Consider the following 13,085-nt stretch of genomic DNA (forward strand, 5'->3'; position numbering starts at 1 on the left):
ACAAACAAACTTGCACACGTCTTACATACTGCTGCATGAAAACTATCATTAGGATCCTGTACAAATGTAGAAACCATGTGTTTACAAAAGACACCCTTAAAAAAAAGCCATTATTTTTAATTGTAAACTCTCCTTTATACATAATAACTAAGAATAATAATATTAATGATGATAATATGGACAAGGGTAGGTAAAATTCCTCCCAGATTTTAAACATATTTTAATTGCTTAAGTAACATGAATGTTGCGGCATAACAAAAATGTACATTGCCCCTTCCTGATTTTTATTTTATTTGTCGCAAATCATCAAACAAATTACAGTAATAGCTTTGAAATGAAGATTTCATTCATTACGAGAAAAAGCTGTCCAAACCTGGCCCCAAGTGTAAAAAGTAATTGCCCCCTAACCCTAATAACTGATTGTGCCACCCTTGGCAGCAGCTCAAGTGGCACAGATACCTGCCGGCAACACACCAGAGGTCAATGACAATAAAAAAATTGTGCTTATATGGACGCCCGGTGTGTGTTAACGGGGACGCCTGAAGCACATATATAAAGTATTTAAGGCCTAAATATAAAGTATTTAAGTTATCTTTACTTGTATAAGGGGTAAATTTTACCACCACCAGATGATGTGGATGACATAGTTACAGAATGAGCATATTATTATGATTTTCTGGGTCATAGAAACAACTGAAAACAATAACAAAAACACATGATCAAGTGAATCTAGATTTATTTGCCTGTGTTTTTTTTACATTTTTATAATGTTTTGCTTAGTCATGTATGGGTAATCTATTAAAATGAACTAAAATTCAGTTCGTCATATTGCCTATTTTGTGCTTAAAAAAGAATATTTCACTCTGACTTTAACTAGGCCACTTCAAAACCTTAATTTTGTTTGTTTTGAGGTTTTCAAAGGTGCACTTGCTAGTGTGTTTCAAATCACTGCTGCAGAAACCCAAGTCACAAACATTCTTCTTCAGGATTTTCTGGTGAAGTGCAGAATTCATGGTTCCATCAATTATGGTAAGTTCAGGTCCAGGTGCTGAAGCTCCACAGCCACTCCTGGGAAGGTTTATCACTGTTTCAAGTTTTCTACATTTGTGCATAATGATTCTCACAGAGGCTCACTGAAGTCCATAAGACTTAGAAATGGCTTAGATTTAAAAAAAAAAAAAAAAAAAAAAAGTATTGATTGATTCAACAGGTCTGACAGTAATCACACCTGGGTGTTCAAATTAATTTTATCTCTGCTTTTAAAAAGCTGTATTTCATCCATTGTTTAACAAGGGGGGGGGGGGTTGGGGGGTTATTAATTTTTCACATAGGCTAGGTTTGGACAGCCTTTTCCTCTTAATAAATGAAATTTATTAAAAACTGCATTTTGTATTGCCTCGAGTTATCTTTGTGGAATATTAAAATTAGTTTAACGATCTGAGTCATTTAAGTGTGACAAATATGCAACTAAAAAAAAAAAAGCTTTTTCATGGAACTGTATAGAAATGTATAGAGGGATAGATCTATAGATAGATACACAGTGATCAGCCATAAAATTAACACATTAACATTAATTATCAGTTATACACCAGCAAACTGGTGACAGGATCAGGGCCACCCAAGACTTACCCAGTCCAGCAAGGACCAAAGGCCAACCTGTCCTGCCCGATCCCACAGAATAGCCAATGTATGGCTAAAAAGTCAATCCTGCAACACAGCTCACTGTTTAAGGAGCTTAGCAGGAAAAGAGTTCAAGATTGTTGGTCTGGCCTCAAAACTTCCAATCTCATCCCAATTTGATCAAGCATCCATAGGACATGCAGGACAAATGAGTCCAATCCAATCAGACCCCACCCCACAACCCAGCACCCAAAGGATCTGCTGGCAACATCCTTGTGCCAGACAGCCATAGGTATCCCCAGATGTCTGGTGAAGTCATGTCCCAGGGGACCAGGGACACCTAGGTAGTTTTAATGATTTAATCTTATGACTGATTAATATTAATCACTCTCACCCCTGCACACAGGGACACACACAGAGACAAAGACATACATACTCACCCAGTTATTATTATTTCAGGATAGCTTTGGGTGGCCTGGCCCCAGTTTCCACCACTTACAGGCCATTCCTGTGTAAAGAATACAGGCTTAAGTCGTTTTAATCAAAGCGAAATGCAATTACATATAATAGTGCTCTTGTTTAGCAGAAGATCATACATGTACATGCTAGGCTAAAGCTAGTCAGGGTGATAAAGAGCTCTGAGAAACTGAATGGGGGTATGGAGGGCTGTCGCGCTGCGCATGCCGCTATGCTGTCTCTCCGAAGGGGTCGGTCTGCATCTCTCGCTGTGACACAGCTCGCAGCATAAAGCCTGAACTTTGCAGTCGGTCGAACGGTCTCACCTCTTTTCACACGCACAAATACTTCCTGATGTGAGCTTGAGATGCAGCATTTTGGGACAATGGTCCTGCACAGCAGGGTACACACGCACATAAGGAATTCACACACACCTCTAGAGTGGAGCTTGTGTGTATCTGAAGTGTACATTTTTAGCTTGAAACAACCTCCATTCAGAACAGATGTTGTTGTAATGCTTAGTGGTCAAGGGCTTGATTCTGAGGTTTGACAATAATGTAGATAAGGCAGTGTGGGATGGCAATGGATCTGAACACTACATTAGGACTAGATAGCACACAGAGCTATAAATGCCAGGGAAGACAAATTCTCATCCCTCAGTAAAATACAGTCCCTGGGATAAAACGCATAGATTACACATCATTGCAAAGCACACTGACTGCATGAGATGGCGGCTGCGTGCTCTCCCACCTTTTTGCTATAGCCCTGACGTTTTTGGCGGGAGCCAACTGAATAAAGTGCAGGAATGAGGTCTACGGGACAGTCGGCAACATATTCACAACACGTCACTGGAGACTCATGGATGGTCAAGGGGTAGGGGTTCTCAAAGATCGGGTAACTGTTCGAAAACAAAAAGAATGAAAAAAAAATGGATTAGATTACTTTAATCACAGGCATACACTATAGGTGAATAATGGAAATAGGCACATACCCATTTTGTGCGAGGTCAATAACGACTAAATCCTTTTCTAGAAGGACAACTACAGCATAAGGTTCCTGAAAATCTGGACAGGCAGACAGAAACAAAATTTTTTATTCACTTATGTATGATAATGTTAAGGTAGATCTTTCTTTCTAAACATCAGAATAGATATCAGCAGGTACTTCTGGTTGGAATGGTGAGAAATGAAGCAACTCTGTGACCCTGGGCACTGGCTGAATTTCCTGAATGACTAGCATTAACTGAATAAATAGATAAGCAAATCAATAAAAAAAAATAAAAAGCAGGCAAAATGAACAATGCACTGCAACTGGCAGCAGCAGCAGTAGCACTTTCGCTTGTCTCAGCTCATACTGGTCTCGATGAAATACTGACAAAAAAGAAATGTGCTGACAGAAAGGTTTGGAATTGGCTGCATGATTATTCATAAAATCTACCAAAAGGGTGGATGCCTTCTGAGGAAAGAGAACAACAGCACATTAATGCAAAATGAAATCACTAAAGCCGTGATAAAGTCACTGATTTCTACAGACAGAAGCAGTAGAAAGCGGCAGATCAAAAAAAGGGGGTGTTATTGAGAAAGCTTTACCGTTAGGATATGGCGTTTCACAGAGTGTGAGGAAGTCTACGATAGGATAGTCCATCTCCAGCACCGCTGTGCTCTTCCCGTGCATAACAGTCAAACATGGCCGTCGACCAACCGTGTCGTACGATAGACCGCCGGACAGGATCATAAATGGATCCCTGTACACACATGTAAATACAAACAGTATGACTGATGACTGTTATTCAAAAGGCTTAGATGCTTTTTTAAGTGTCTCTATGGGTGTGTGTGTCAGAGATGGGAGGCAAGGCCCCTCATACTAGGATATACATATACACATATATATATATATATAGGCATTGGGCACTTTACCCTGCCCTCGTTGTCTTGTACTCTACTTTGAGGATGGGTTTACATGGCTCTGGCTTCTTTCCATCCTTGGGCTGCTTTCCTAAAACCAAAACAGAGCAGATGAATCTGAAATACTTTATCTTTTGCCCCATTCTCATTCATTACTACTACCCTTCTCCATTTAAAACAGGATGTGGCAATAAGCATTGTGGCCTAAAACATATTCATTCCTAGCCATCAGGTAAAACAGGCATTACCATAATAAATTAAGGCCACATTTAAAAAAAAAACCAAGGCCACATTTAAAAAAAAAAACCTCTGTGTTTCCCTCTGTGTTTTATAAATTGATATAAAGTTCTGTGCTTCTGTTTCTCTCTCTCTCTCTCTCTCTCTCTCATTATGATTGACTATGATTATGATTATGGTTTATGTAGGGTCTCTAAAGGTGCATCTTCAATATTCCTCTAAGAGGGAAAAGCATGTGCTGCACTAAAAGGGACACTAGATTCACTTTCCATCTGTAGCTTAAGAAAAATGAGTGTACAAAATGACCGATAAATAAATAAATAAAATGATGGTTACTGCACAACATGAGTTTAAAAACAGGAAATCAAATTACGGTACAATTTACTTTACAGAGCTACCTGGTATATCTTCTCGAATTTGAGATTATATCTTATTATAGTCATATGTTTTTTGTGAATGGGTTTGCATGTATGTGGGTGTTTTTAGGAGAGGGAATAAGTCAAGTGAATAAGTCAAGTGAAAATTTATGAACCTAAAACACCATTAGGCCGAATTGCGTAACTGGCAATAAAATTCACGTCTTGACGTCCGCTGTAAAACTGCCATAAAAATGCTATATGGTGTACCACATGATATTTGCAGGGGATTAGTACATCTGCCTCTCACCATGTGGGGTGATTGTCTGTGCAGGCTTGGCTGGGGACTTTATATTCCATATGGTCAGCGTGCCGTCTGAGTGACTACAGATGAACTGCTTCCCCTCATGGTGCCAGGCCACAGAATGGATCGCCTAAGAGAGAGAGAGAGAGAGAGAGAGAGAGAGAGACAGACAGACAGACAGAGAGACAAAAAAAAAGTGAAACGTCCATTATTAACATGGTATGAAATAGCTCATGATTTAATAACCTGTATATAAGTCTATTGCCCCCTGCTTACAAAACACCTAATAATAATCGAAGAGCAGATGCTTCAGTATTTGTGCATGTAGTAATATATTGGTTCTCTATTTTGGGGTCATGACCCCATGTGCTGTAGCCTGGAGATGAGAACAGGGTCACAAGAGATTTCGTTTTCATAGTTATTATCCATAGTTCAATGCACATAACCTTGATTTGTAGAATATGTGTAAAATAATAATATGGCAATGTGACTCAAGCTGCACGTTGTTATTATTATATATATTTTTTCCTTTAATGAAAAATTCAACTGTTTGTTCTTACATACACAAATTTGTCTCTCACTCAACAAAATCTCAAAATAAGGCAAAAGTACTTGAGACACTGGCTACCAACCTGGGAAGGAAAGCTCGATCCAGATGATTTTCAGACAGTACTTAATCTAGCTAGAGATCAAGCATGCCAGATTTTCCAATGATTCAAGCATGATCGAAACTGGATGAGATAGCTGATCACCTGTCATTTCTGATCAAGCTGAAAACCTGGCTAACTCAATTTAATAGGCTAATTATTTTGTCCTATTAGTAATGAATAAGCATTTTGAAAACAAAGTACCCTTGTGTAGCCCTTCATGGTTTCTGGCTACAACCAGGGCAAAATACAACCTTCATTTGAGCAGATTTATATCTGGAGCCCACTGTAGCAGCACAGAGCTCACTCAGACAATGGCTAAACTCCAAACCTGCCTCCAGAGTGGCGCAACAGAAAAGCCATGCTTTCAGGGTGGGAGGGTCAATCACAGCAGCACTAGCCAATCACACGTAGCTGGGAGCTTATGCGTGCTGCACAGAGGAGATGCCACTTTGTGGTACACAGTATAACAGAGATTTGTGTTGAATCATTGGAAATATCCATGATTCTCTCTATGTTACTGTAACTAAAGCTCTAGTCCCAGCTAAAGAGAAGTAGCCCCTTATCAAGTTCCTCCTCCACCTCACCATGCCTCACCATGGGTGTTCTTTGGGCGATGAGCTCTCTTGTTTTGAGCTAAACTTACAGCATCTTTTCAGTTGTACACTTAATATGGTTCTCATTAGACCAATGTCACATGGTTTTGGAACTTCTAGATGGTTGAGCTGTACTTCGGGGATAATTTTAAGTCTCTCTTAAATCAAAACTGTTATTCTGTGCAAAAATGCATAAAGTTCATCTAATATTTATATTAAGGTTCTGCAGTACTCTCGAGCTAAATCAATTTGGTACCTTTCGGAGTTAAGACATATTTAGTCTAAATTTAACTTTTTAAATTTTAACCGGAAGTAATTGTATGGCAAGTATTGTTTAGCCACACAGCTGTTTCCACGAAAAGAAAAGAGTTAAATTTTTACTAACTAAAATGTAACTTTGGTTTTTTTCAATTGCTTACACTGTACTTACTTTTCAATTGACAAATTTCAAAAATGTGTCAGTGTGCAGAACGGGAAAACTTATACCGATCACGACTGATTGCAATGTACTTGTATGCACCTCAGTTTTTATTTAAAACACACTTAAAAAATCTCAAACTATAACTTTAATTCAAGGACAAGCTAAATAAAGAGAAGACAGTATGTGGCATGGTACTACTCATTAATTCTTTTACTGCAACACTTCTCTCAAAGGATCCAACCCAAATGGAGAGTATCTAAATCACTTTCAGACTATCGAGAGCACAATAATCACTCAGAATATCCCGCTTTCAATTTCAGACATGTAAATAGTATGTATGGAGCATATACACTGTACATAATTCATTAATCTGGAATTAAGAATTTGCGTTTTGCTTGTGTTTAACGCTCACACACACTCTGCATTAGACAGATCCTTTTGTTATGCTTCATACTTAGCACACTTCTTCATCTAAAGAACATTTTTTCCACGCAGAGACCTACATTAGGTCAGCAACTGAGAATAAATTGAGTTTTTTTTTTTTTCCCAGAGAGGTTTAGAGGCAGTGTGCAAACATGAAGAGATTACAAGCTCGCACTTCAAATCGAAAAAAAAAAAAACTCAACAGCACAGCAACCATCAGACGCTCCCAAAGAGACAGAGCGGGAAAAAACAACAACTGAGAATTCAGTAGATGGGAAAGGTGAAACAGAGTGCTTATTACATTCTAATTAAACAAAGTCTCCTCCTGCGTAGCTTAATCGTGCTCAGACCTTATTCCCGATAGCTGCCAAGAACCACCAGAACTAATCAATGAAACAGCTGCAACATCATTACAGGAGCATCAGGGACTGAGGTGTGGTTTATATCTCAGTAAAATCAACTAACATCACACACCTTCATGCAGACGCACAAGTCATTATGAAGAGCTAAGCAATTTGTATAATACTCATGAGAGTGAGAGAACAGAACACACACAGCGACGAGTGTTAGACCTGCATGACAAATCTCACAGCGCTGATGGAAAAACATCGGGACTGGAGGACAGGATTGCTCTTCTGTGCTCTTTTTCTGCAGTCATGGGACACATACAAGTACATAGGGACATTTCCCCATCTCTTTCAACCTCCGAGACACACACACACACACACTTACTCCAAGGCCCAATTAAAGCTGGGCTGTTGATGTTTAGGGAACTTGATGGCCCACAGGGAAACACAGAGAGCCAGAAATAAACAATAACAGACTGTAGCAATGTTCTGTATTAAGAGTTACATGATGGTTGTAATTAATTGGTTGTATAGAAAACGTCTCCTGGGCAAAGCTGAGAGGTAAACATAAAACATAAAAAAAATAATAATAACAAATAAAAAAAATGCATATTAATGACATAAATGTAAAAAGTTGATGATGTTTACATGACAGTGCACATACACTATAGTGCCAGAAGCATCTGTTCCCACAAAGTTGGGAGCATAAAATTGTCCAAAATGTCTCGGTATGCTGAAGCATTAAAAGTTCCTTTCACTGGAAGTAAAGGGCTGAGTCCAACTTCTGAAAAACCAGTTCCAACATAACTGTGCACCAGTGCACAAAGACATAGATGAGCGACTTTGGTGTGAAAGAACTCGACTGTCCTGCACAGAGTCCTGACCTCAACTCAACACAACACCTCTGGGATGAATTAGAGCGGAGACTGCGAGCCAGGCCTTTTCGTCCTGCATCAGATGCTGACTCCAAAAAATGCACTTCTCGTGCAGAAGAATGGTCAAAAATTTTCATAACCAGCCTTAAAACTCAAGAGTTGAAGCTGTTATAGGGTGAGCCAACATCATATTAATTAAACCCAATGAATTAAGAATGGGATGTTATTCAAGTTTATATGCATCTGAAGGCAGGCGAGCAAATACCTTTTATCTTTGGAAATATAGTGAAAATAAAATTCTTAAAAAGATGCTGAACTGTACATTTATATACTGTATCATATATAGAACTCTGAGGGGTACTACATGTAGGATATGTGTATGTGTAAGTATGAGTAAATTATGTAATATTGTGGCATGTCTTGAATTGTGAGTATATATTTATATCTCTCGTCCAGTATTCCCAGGAACAGGGATAACTTAATAAATAATCACTGGGGCATCCTTAGACCTTAAAGAGATACGTAACTGAAATAAATGAAAATGATTGTTAGTTGCTACCTGAAACAGTTGTGTAGCAAAAGCTTTATAGTAGTATCTAAGACCAAATCCACCCATTTCTGATTAATGCAACATTTTCTACTTTGGTAACAGGACCAGATGGTGGAGGCTGGCTGGACAGGAAGCGGAATGAGAAATAATTCTTGGAAGCGGCTTTCATTAAGTGGCTTTAAGCCCTTCCGTCACTGTGATGCAGTGATCAGGGCAACACTCAGTTACCTCATATTTATCACCACACACACACACACATTTATGTCACCAAAAGAGTAGCCCTCCATCTGTCTAAAAGTCCTTTACTTTTGATGCCACCTTTCTATCTCCCTTCCTTTCGTCATCTCGCCACATGCGATCCATACGTCAAATATATATCTCCTTTTGTAGATTAACGATCAAGATGACCTTCAAAATGACAACTACTGTACTATACCTCCTTCATCACTTACCACTTCTCACCAAAACAACATCTAAACTAACTAGACCAAGACATCACTTACACCAACATCCTCACCACAGAAACCTGAGCAAACCAGACCAATATGAAACCTCAGTATACGGTGGTCCCTTGGCAGATGAATTGAATACATTCCGGAGTTCTCAACGCGAAATCTCGTATTGCAAATTGCATTTTTCCATAGGAAAGAATGTAAATGCAGATAATCCTTTCCGTCCACCCAAAAATATTACTAATATTTCCATTTTTTAACAATTGTAATCATATTTTTGCATACAAAAACAATCAAAATATTGCTAATCCCATTAATATTAAAATATCAAAATACTGCCAATCCCATCCTTACTAATATTCTTGGCACACATGGTACTATGTCTTCACTAAATCTGGCACAAAATGCACAAAAAAAATTGTAAACTGACTTCTGTTGTAATTTCACGCATGTGTGAAAATGACGCAAACATGAAGGACTGACGCAAACATGTTTTTAACCGCTTCCGGATGTGAACGCAATTTATGAACATGCACAGCGTAGGCGCAAGCCGGGGCTCTGTTTAGCTCGGTTCAAAAATGCTGTGTGTGCCGAGGAAAATTTCAGTTTGTACGGCAAAAATTCACAAGATGGGACATTCGTATGTCGAGGTACCACTGTAGTAAAATCACAACCTACACCAACATCGGCCAATCACAGCAATACAATCACCATCAACACCACCCAGACCACAACCAACAAATCCAACCACAGGATTAACAACAATCCAAAACTAAAAGACAGCAGTTTTATGCACTAGTACAGCTTTAAATACTGTGAAGGGTGTTAAAGTTAAACGGGAACTGGAGATTGTTCTTGAGCATTCTTGAGAATGAAGGAGTAAAATCTATTGACATTTACAGAAGACTGTACTGTGATGAGACTCTTAGCCAGAGGAAATCCTTTTAAAGGTGAAAATGTTTTAAAGAAGGCCGTACGTCTGTGAATGAAGTCCCATGAACAAGCGGAATGTCTGGTCCTTTAAATTAATGGACAACTTGTCACTTGCAAAAGAGATGCATCTGTCTGTCAGGAGTTAGAGCCACATCCCCTGTACAGTTCTGACCTCGCTCCAAGCCATTTCTACATGTGTGGCTCTTAGAAAAAAAGTTTGAGAAAACTTTCTACCTTGCTGGTATCAAAGCAGTAATTAAATACTGGGATAAGTGTATTAGTGTAGCATGTAATTACTGTATATACAGAAATAAAGGCAGTTTTAACTGTGTTCTTTTATTCTGCACAATCAAAGTCCTGGTTTGATTTAAACATTCCTTAAAGATACAAAGCCGGGGATCATAAAAAGCACCTTTGACTTTGATTTTACCAACATTAGTCTGCAGGAAAAATCACGCACTGACTTACACACAGTATCATATACAAATGAAACTTGTAGGAGCATTAGAGAGAGAGAAAGAGAGAGAGAGAGAGAGAGAAAGAGAGAGAGAGAGAGAGGGGATAAAGGAGACAGAAAGTAGACAAAAGAAAGAGGAAGACAGATGTGATTTGACTCTGTGTGTGAGTGTTCAATTCCCCTGTGCTGTGCTTGGCCTTAGGCTCCACATGTAGTATGTAATGATTGATGTAAGTTGACTGCTACTGTTGACAAAGGTCATCAAATCTGTGTAAACTCAAGCAGCATGTTGGACTCTTGTGTCTCTTTCTGAAAGGCTTGTAACATATAATTTCTTATATAAAATATGCTGCTGTCTGTGCACTGCTTAAAGGGGGTGCTTAAATGGGGGGTGGGGGGGTGGGGTACTTGTGTTCAAGTCAAATCAGGACTTTAAATGGTGGAATAAAAGAACACAGTTACAAGAGTAAAAACTTACTTAGTTCCTGTAAATAATGCCCTACCACCCTAATGCACTCATCCCAGCGTTTCACTAGTGCTTGGATACCATCAAGGTAGAAAGAGAAAGTTCTCACCACGACGAAGCCATGATCGGACTGCCTGCTTCACATATAAAACATGTACAGTAGAAATGACTTGAAGCGAGGGAAACCTCCAGTCGAGTTCCTGCTATGTGCTTGAATGATTGGGTTCCCACAGACAGATGCATAATTTCTGCAAGATAGCGACAAGTTATCCATTGATTTTTAAGGATTAGGCATTCCTCTCGCTGGATGTTTACGGGAACACTTGCAGTGGGCTCTGAGCACCTCGGCCAGGATTCATGGTCACAGACATACAGCTTTCCTCAAAACGTTTGCACCATTCAGATGTTTTATTGCAGCTAAGAGTCTCAGCACCGTACTGTGCTTAAAGTCTACTCTGAATTTTGGTTTCATGCCTTCGTTCACCAGAAAATTCATTACTTCGTTCCCAGTCCCAAAAAGTTTTGTTTGACCGCAGGGAAGTGGTCAGGACATATCAAAAGTAAGCAAAGTAAGCAAAAACAAGAGAACGAGTGACAGGTTCATGGGTGGCAAAGGCTCACTTGGTGCGCATGGGGAGTGAAGGTAAGCCCATGTAGTCCGATCCAACAGAAGAGCTACTGTAGCTCAAATTGTTGAAGAAAGCTTAATGCTGGTTCACATAAAAATTTGTAAGATCACACAGTACTTTGCTGTTTTGGTGGCTAAAGGGAGGAACCCAACATTAAAATGGTTGTCATAATGTTATTCATCCACATGCATCCATCCATCCATCCATCCATCCATCTATCTATCTAACTATGGACAAGGCATCTCTCTGAAAATTAATAAGTCAAATACTTTTGCCAGACTCTTTCAGATATTTATATATTACAAACATATTGCAAATATTTGATATTTTATTATTGTTTGTATTTCAGCAAAGCCAGTGCTGTTACAGACCTTAGAGACCTCAGTAAGGAGGAAGATCACACCAACCTCATCATAAGTGTAGCGGTAGTCTGCCTTCTTTGACTTCAGGTCCCAGAGCACCACAATGCCAGACTCAAATCCTATTATAAGCTGAAAAAAAAGACACAAAAGACACAAAAGACAGACAGAAATAAAAAGAAAATCAGTGGCAATATTCTGGCATATATCCAGACGTCAGATCAGAAATGAAACTGAAACCGAAAGTGAATTATGTGCCAGGGACATAAGATTGGGTGACTGAGTAAGTGTTGCACAGAATTGTGCAATGTAAAGACAGCATTAGCGACAGACTCTTATTTCTCTTATTTATACTGTAGTACATATCTTACATTCGTTGACCCTAAAAAAAACTATAACAGTTCTATGAAACTATGAAAGAATACATATGGAACTATATAGTAAACAAAAAGGTTAACAACCCAGAATGTGTTACATATTTAAGTTTGTCCAAAGTAGCTAAATTGAACTTTAATGACTGCTTGGCACACTCTCATCAGATTTATGAGGTATTTACCTGGAAGGGTTTTGTTAAGTTAATTTGTGACATTTCTTGCCTTCCTAATGTGCTTTAGACCATCAGCTGTGTTGTGCAGAGAAAGGGTGGATACAGATTCAATATTCTTATTAGTGCTACTACAACTACTTTACAAATCCATGTTAAGGAAAGAAAAGACAGTACAGTGAAACCTTGGATTACGAGCAACGCGGTTTTCGAGTGTTCTGCAAGACGCACAAAGATTTTTTTTTTATTTTGACTTGGAAAACAAACAGGTCTTGGTTTACGAGTACCTCTGTGTGTCTGTGTGCGCGTGCATCATTGGACACCGTGACACACACACACACACACACACACACACACACACGCACACACAGACCCCTCCTACTTTTGCCTTTACAGACACAGACACACTTTCTCTCTGCTCTACACAGAAACACTGCTCTGTCGTGATTCTTTTTAAAGGTAAATTGCAGGTTAATTAGTTTTATTTTTACTTTACAGCAGTGATTTTG

At 39.0% G+C, this 13,085-nt stretch overlaps 1 protein-coding gene across 2 annotated transcripts in view; it reads right to left on the reverse strand.

Annotated features, from left to right (window-relative positions):
* stxbp5a (syntaxin binding protein 5a (tomosyn)) overlaps nucleotides 1-13,085 on the reverse strand; it is a 77,736-nt gene that overhangs the window by 15,473 nt on the left and 49,178 nt on the right. For both annotated transcript variants that reach the window (XM_053481311.1, XM_053481304.1), the window contains exons 7-13: nucleotides 12,081-12,164; nucleotides 4,884-5,007; nucleotides 3,993-4,071; nucleotides 3,666-3,820; nucleotides 3,068-3,140; nucleotides 2,827-2,974; nucleotides 2,061-2,128 (exon numbers count right to left, since the gene is read on the reverse strand). In XM_053481311.1, coding sequence (XP_053337286.1) covers nucleotides 2,061-2,128; nucleotides 2,827-2,974; nucleotides 3,068-3,140; nucleotides 3,666-3,820; nucleotides 3,993-4,071; nucleotides 4,884-5,007; nucleotides 12,081-12,164 — 731 coding nt within the window. The remainder of the gene's footprint in view (nucleotides 1-2,060; nucleotides 2,129-2,826; nucleotides 2,975-3,067; nucleotides 3,141-3,665; nucleotides 3,821-3,992; nucleotides 4,072-4,883; nucleotides 5,008-12,080; nucleotides 12,165-13,085) is intronic.

The sequence above is a fragment of the Clarias gariepinus genome, chromosome 2 (assembly GCF_024256425.1).
Source record: "Clarias gariepinus isolate MV-2021 ecotype Netherlands chromosome 2, CGAR_prim_01v2, whole genome shotgun sequence".
Lineage (NCBI taxonomy): Eukaryota > Metazoa > Chordata > Actinopteri > Siluriformes > Clariidae > Clarias > Clarias gariepinus.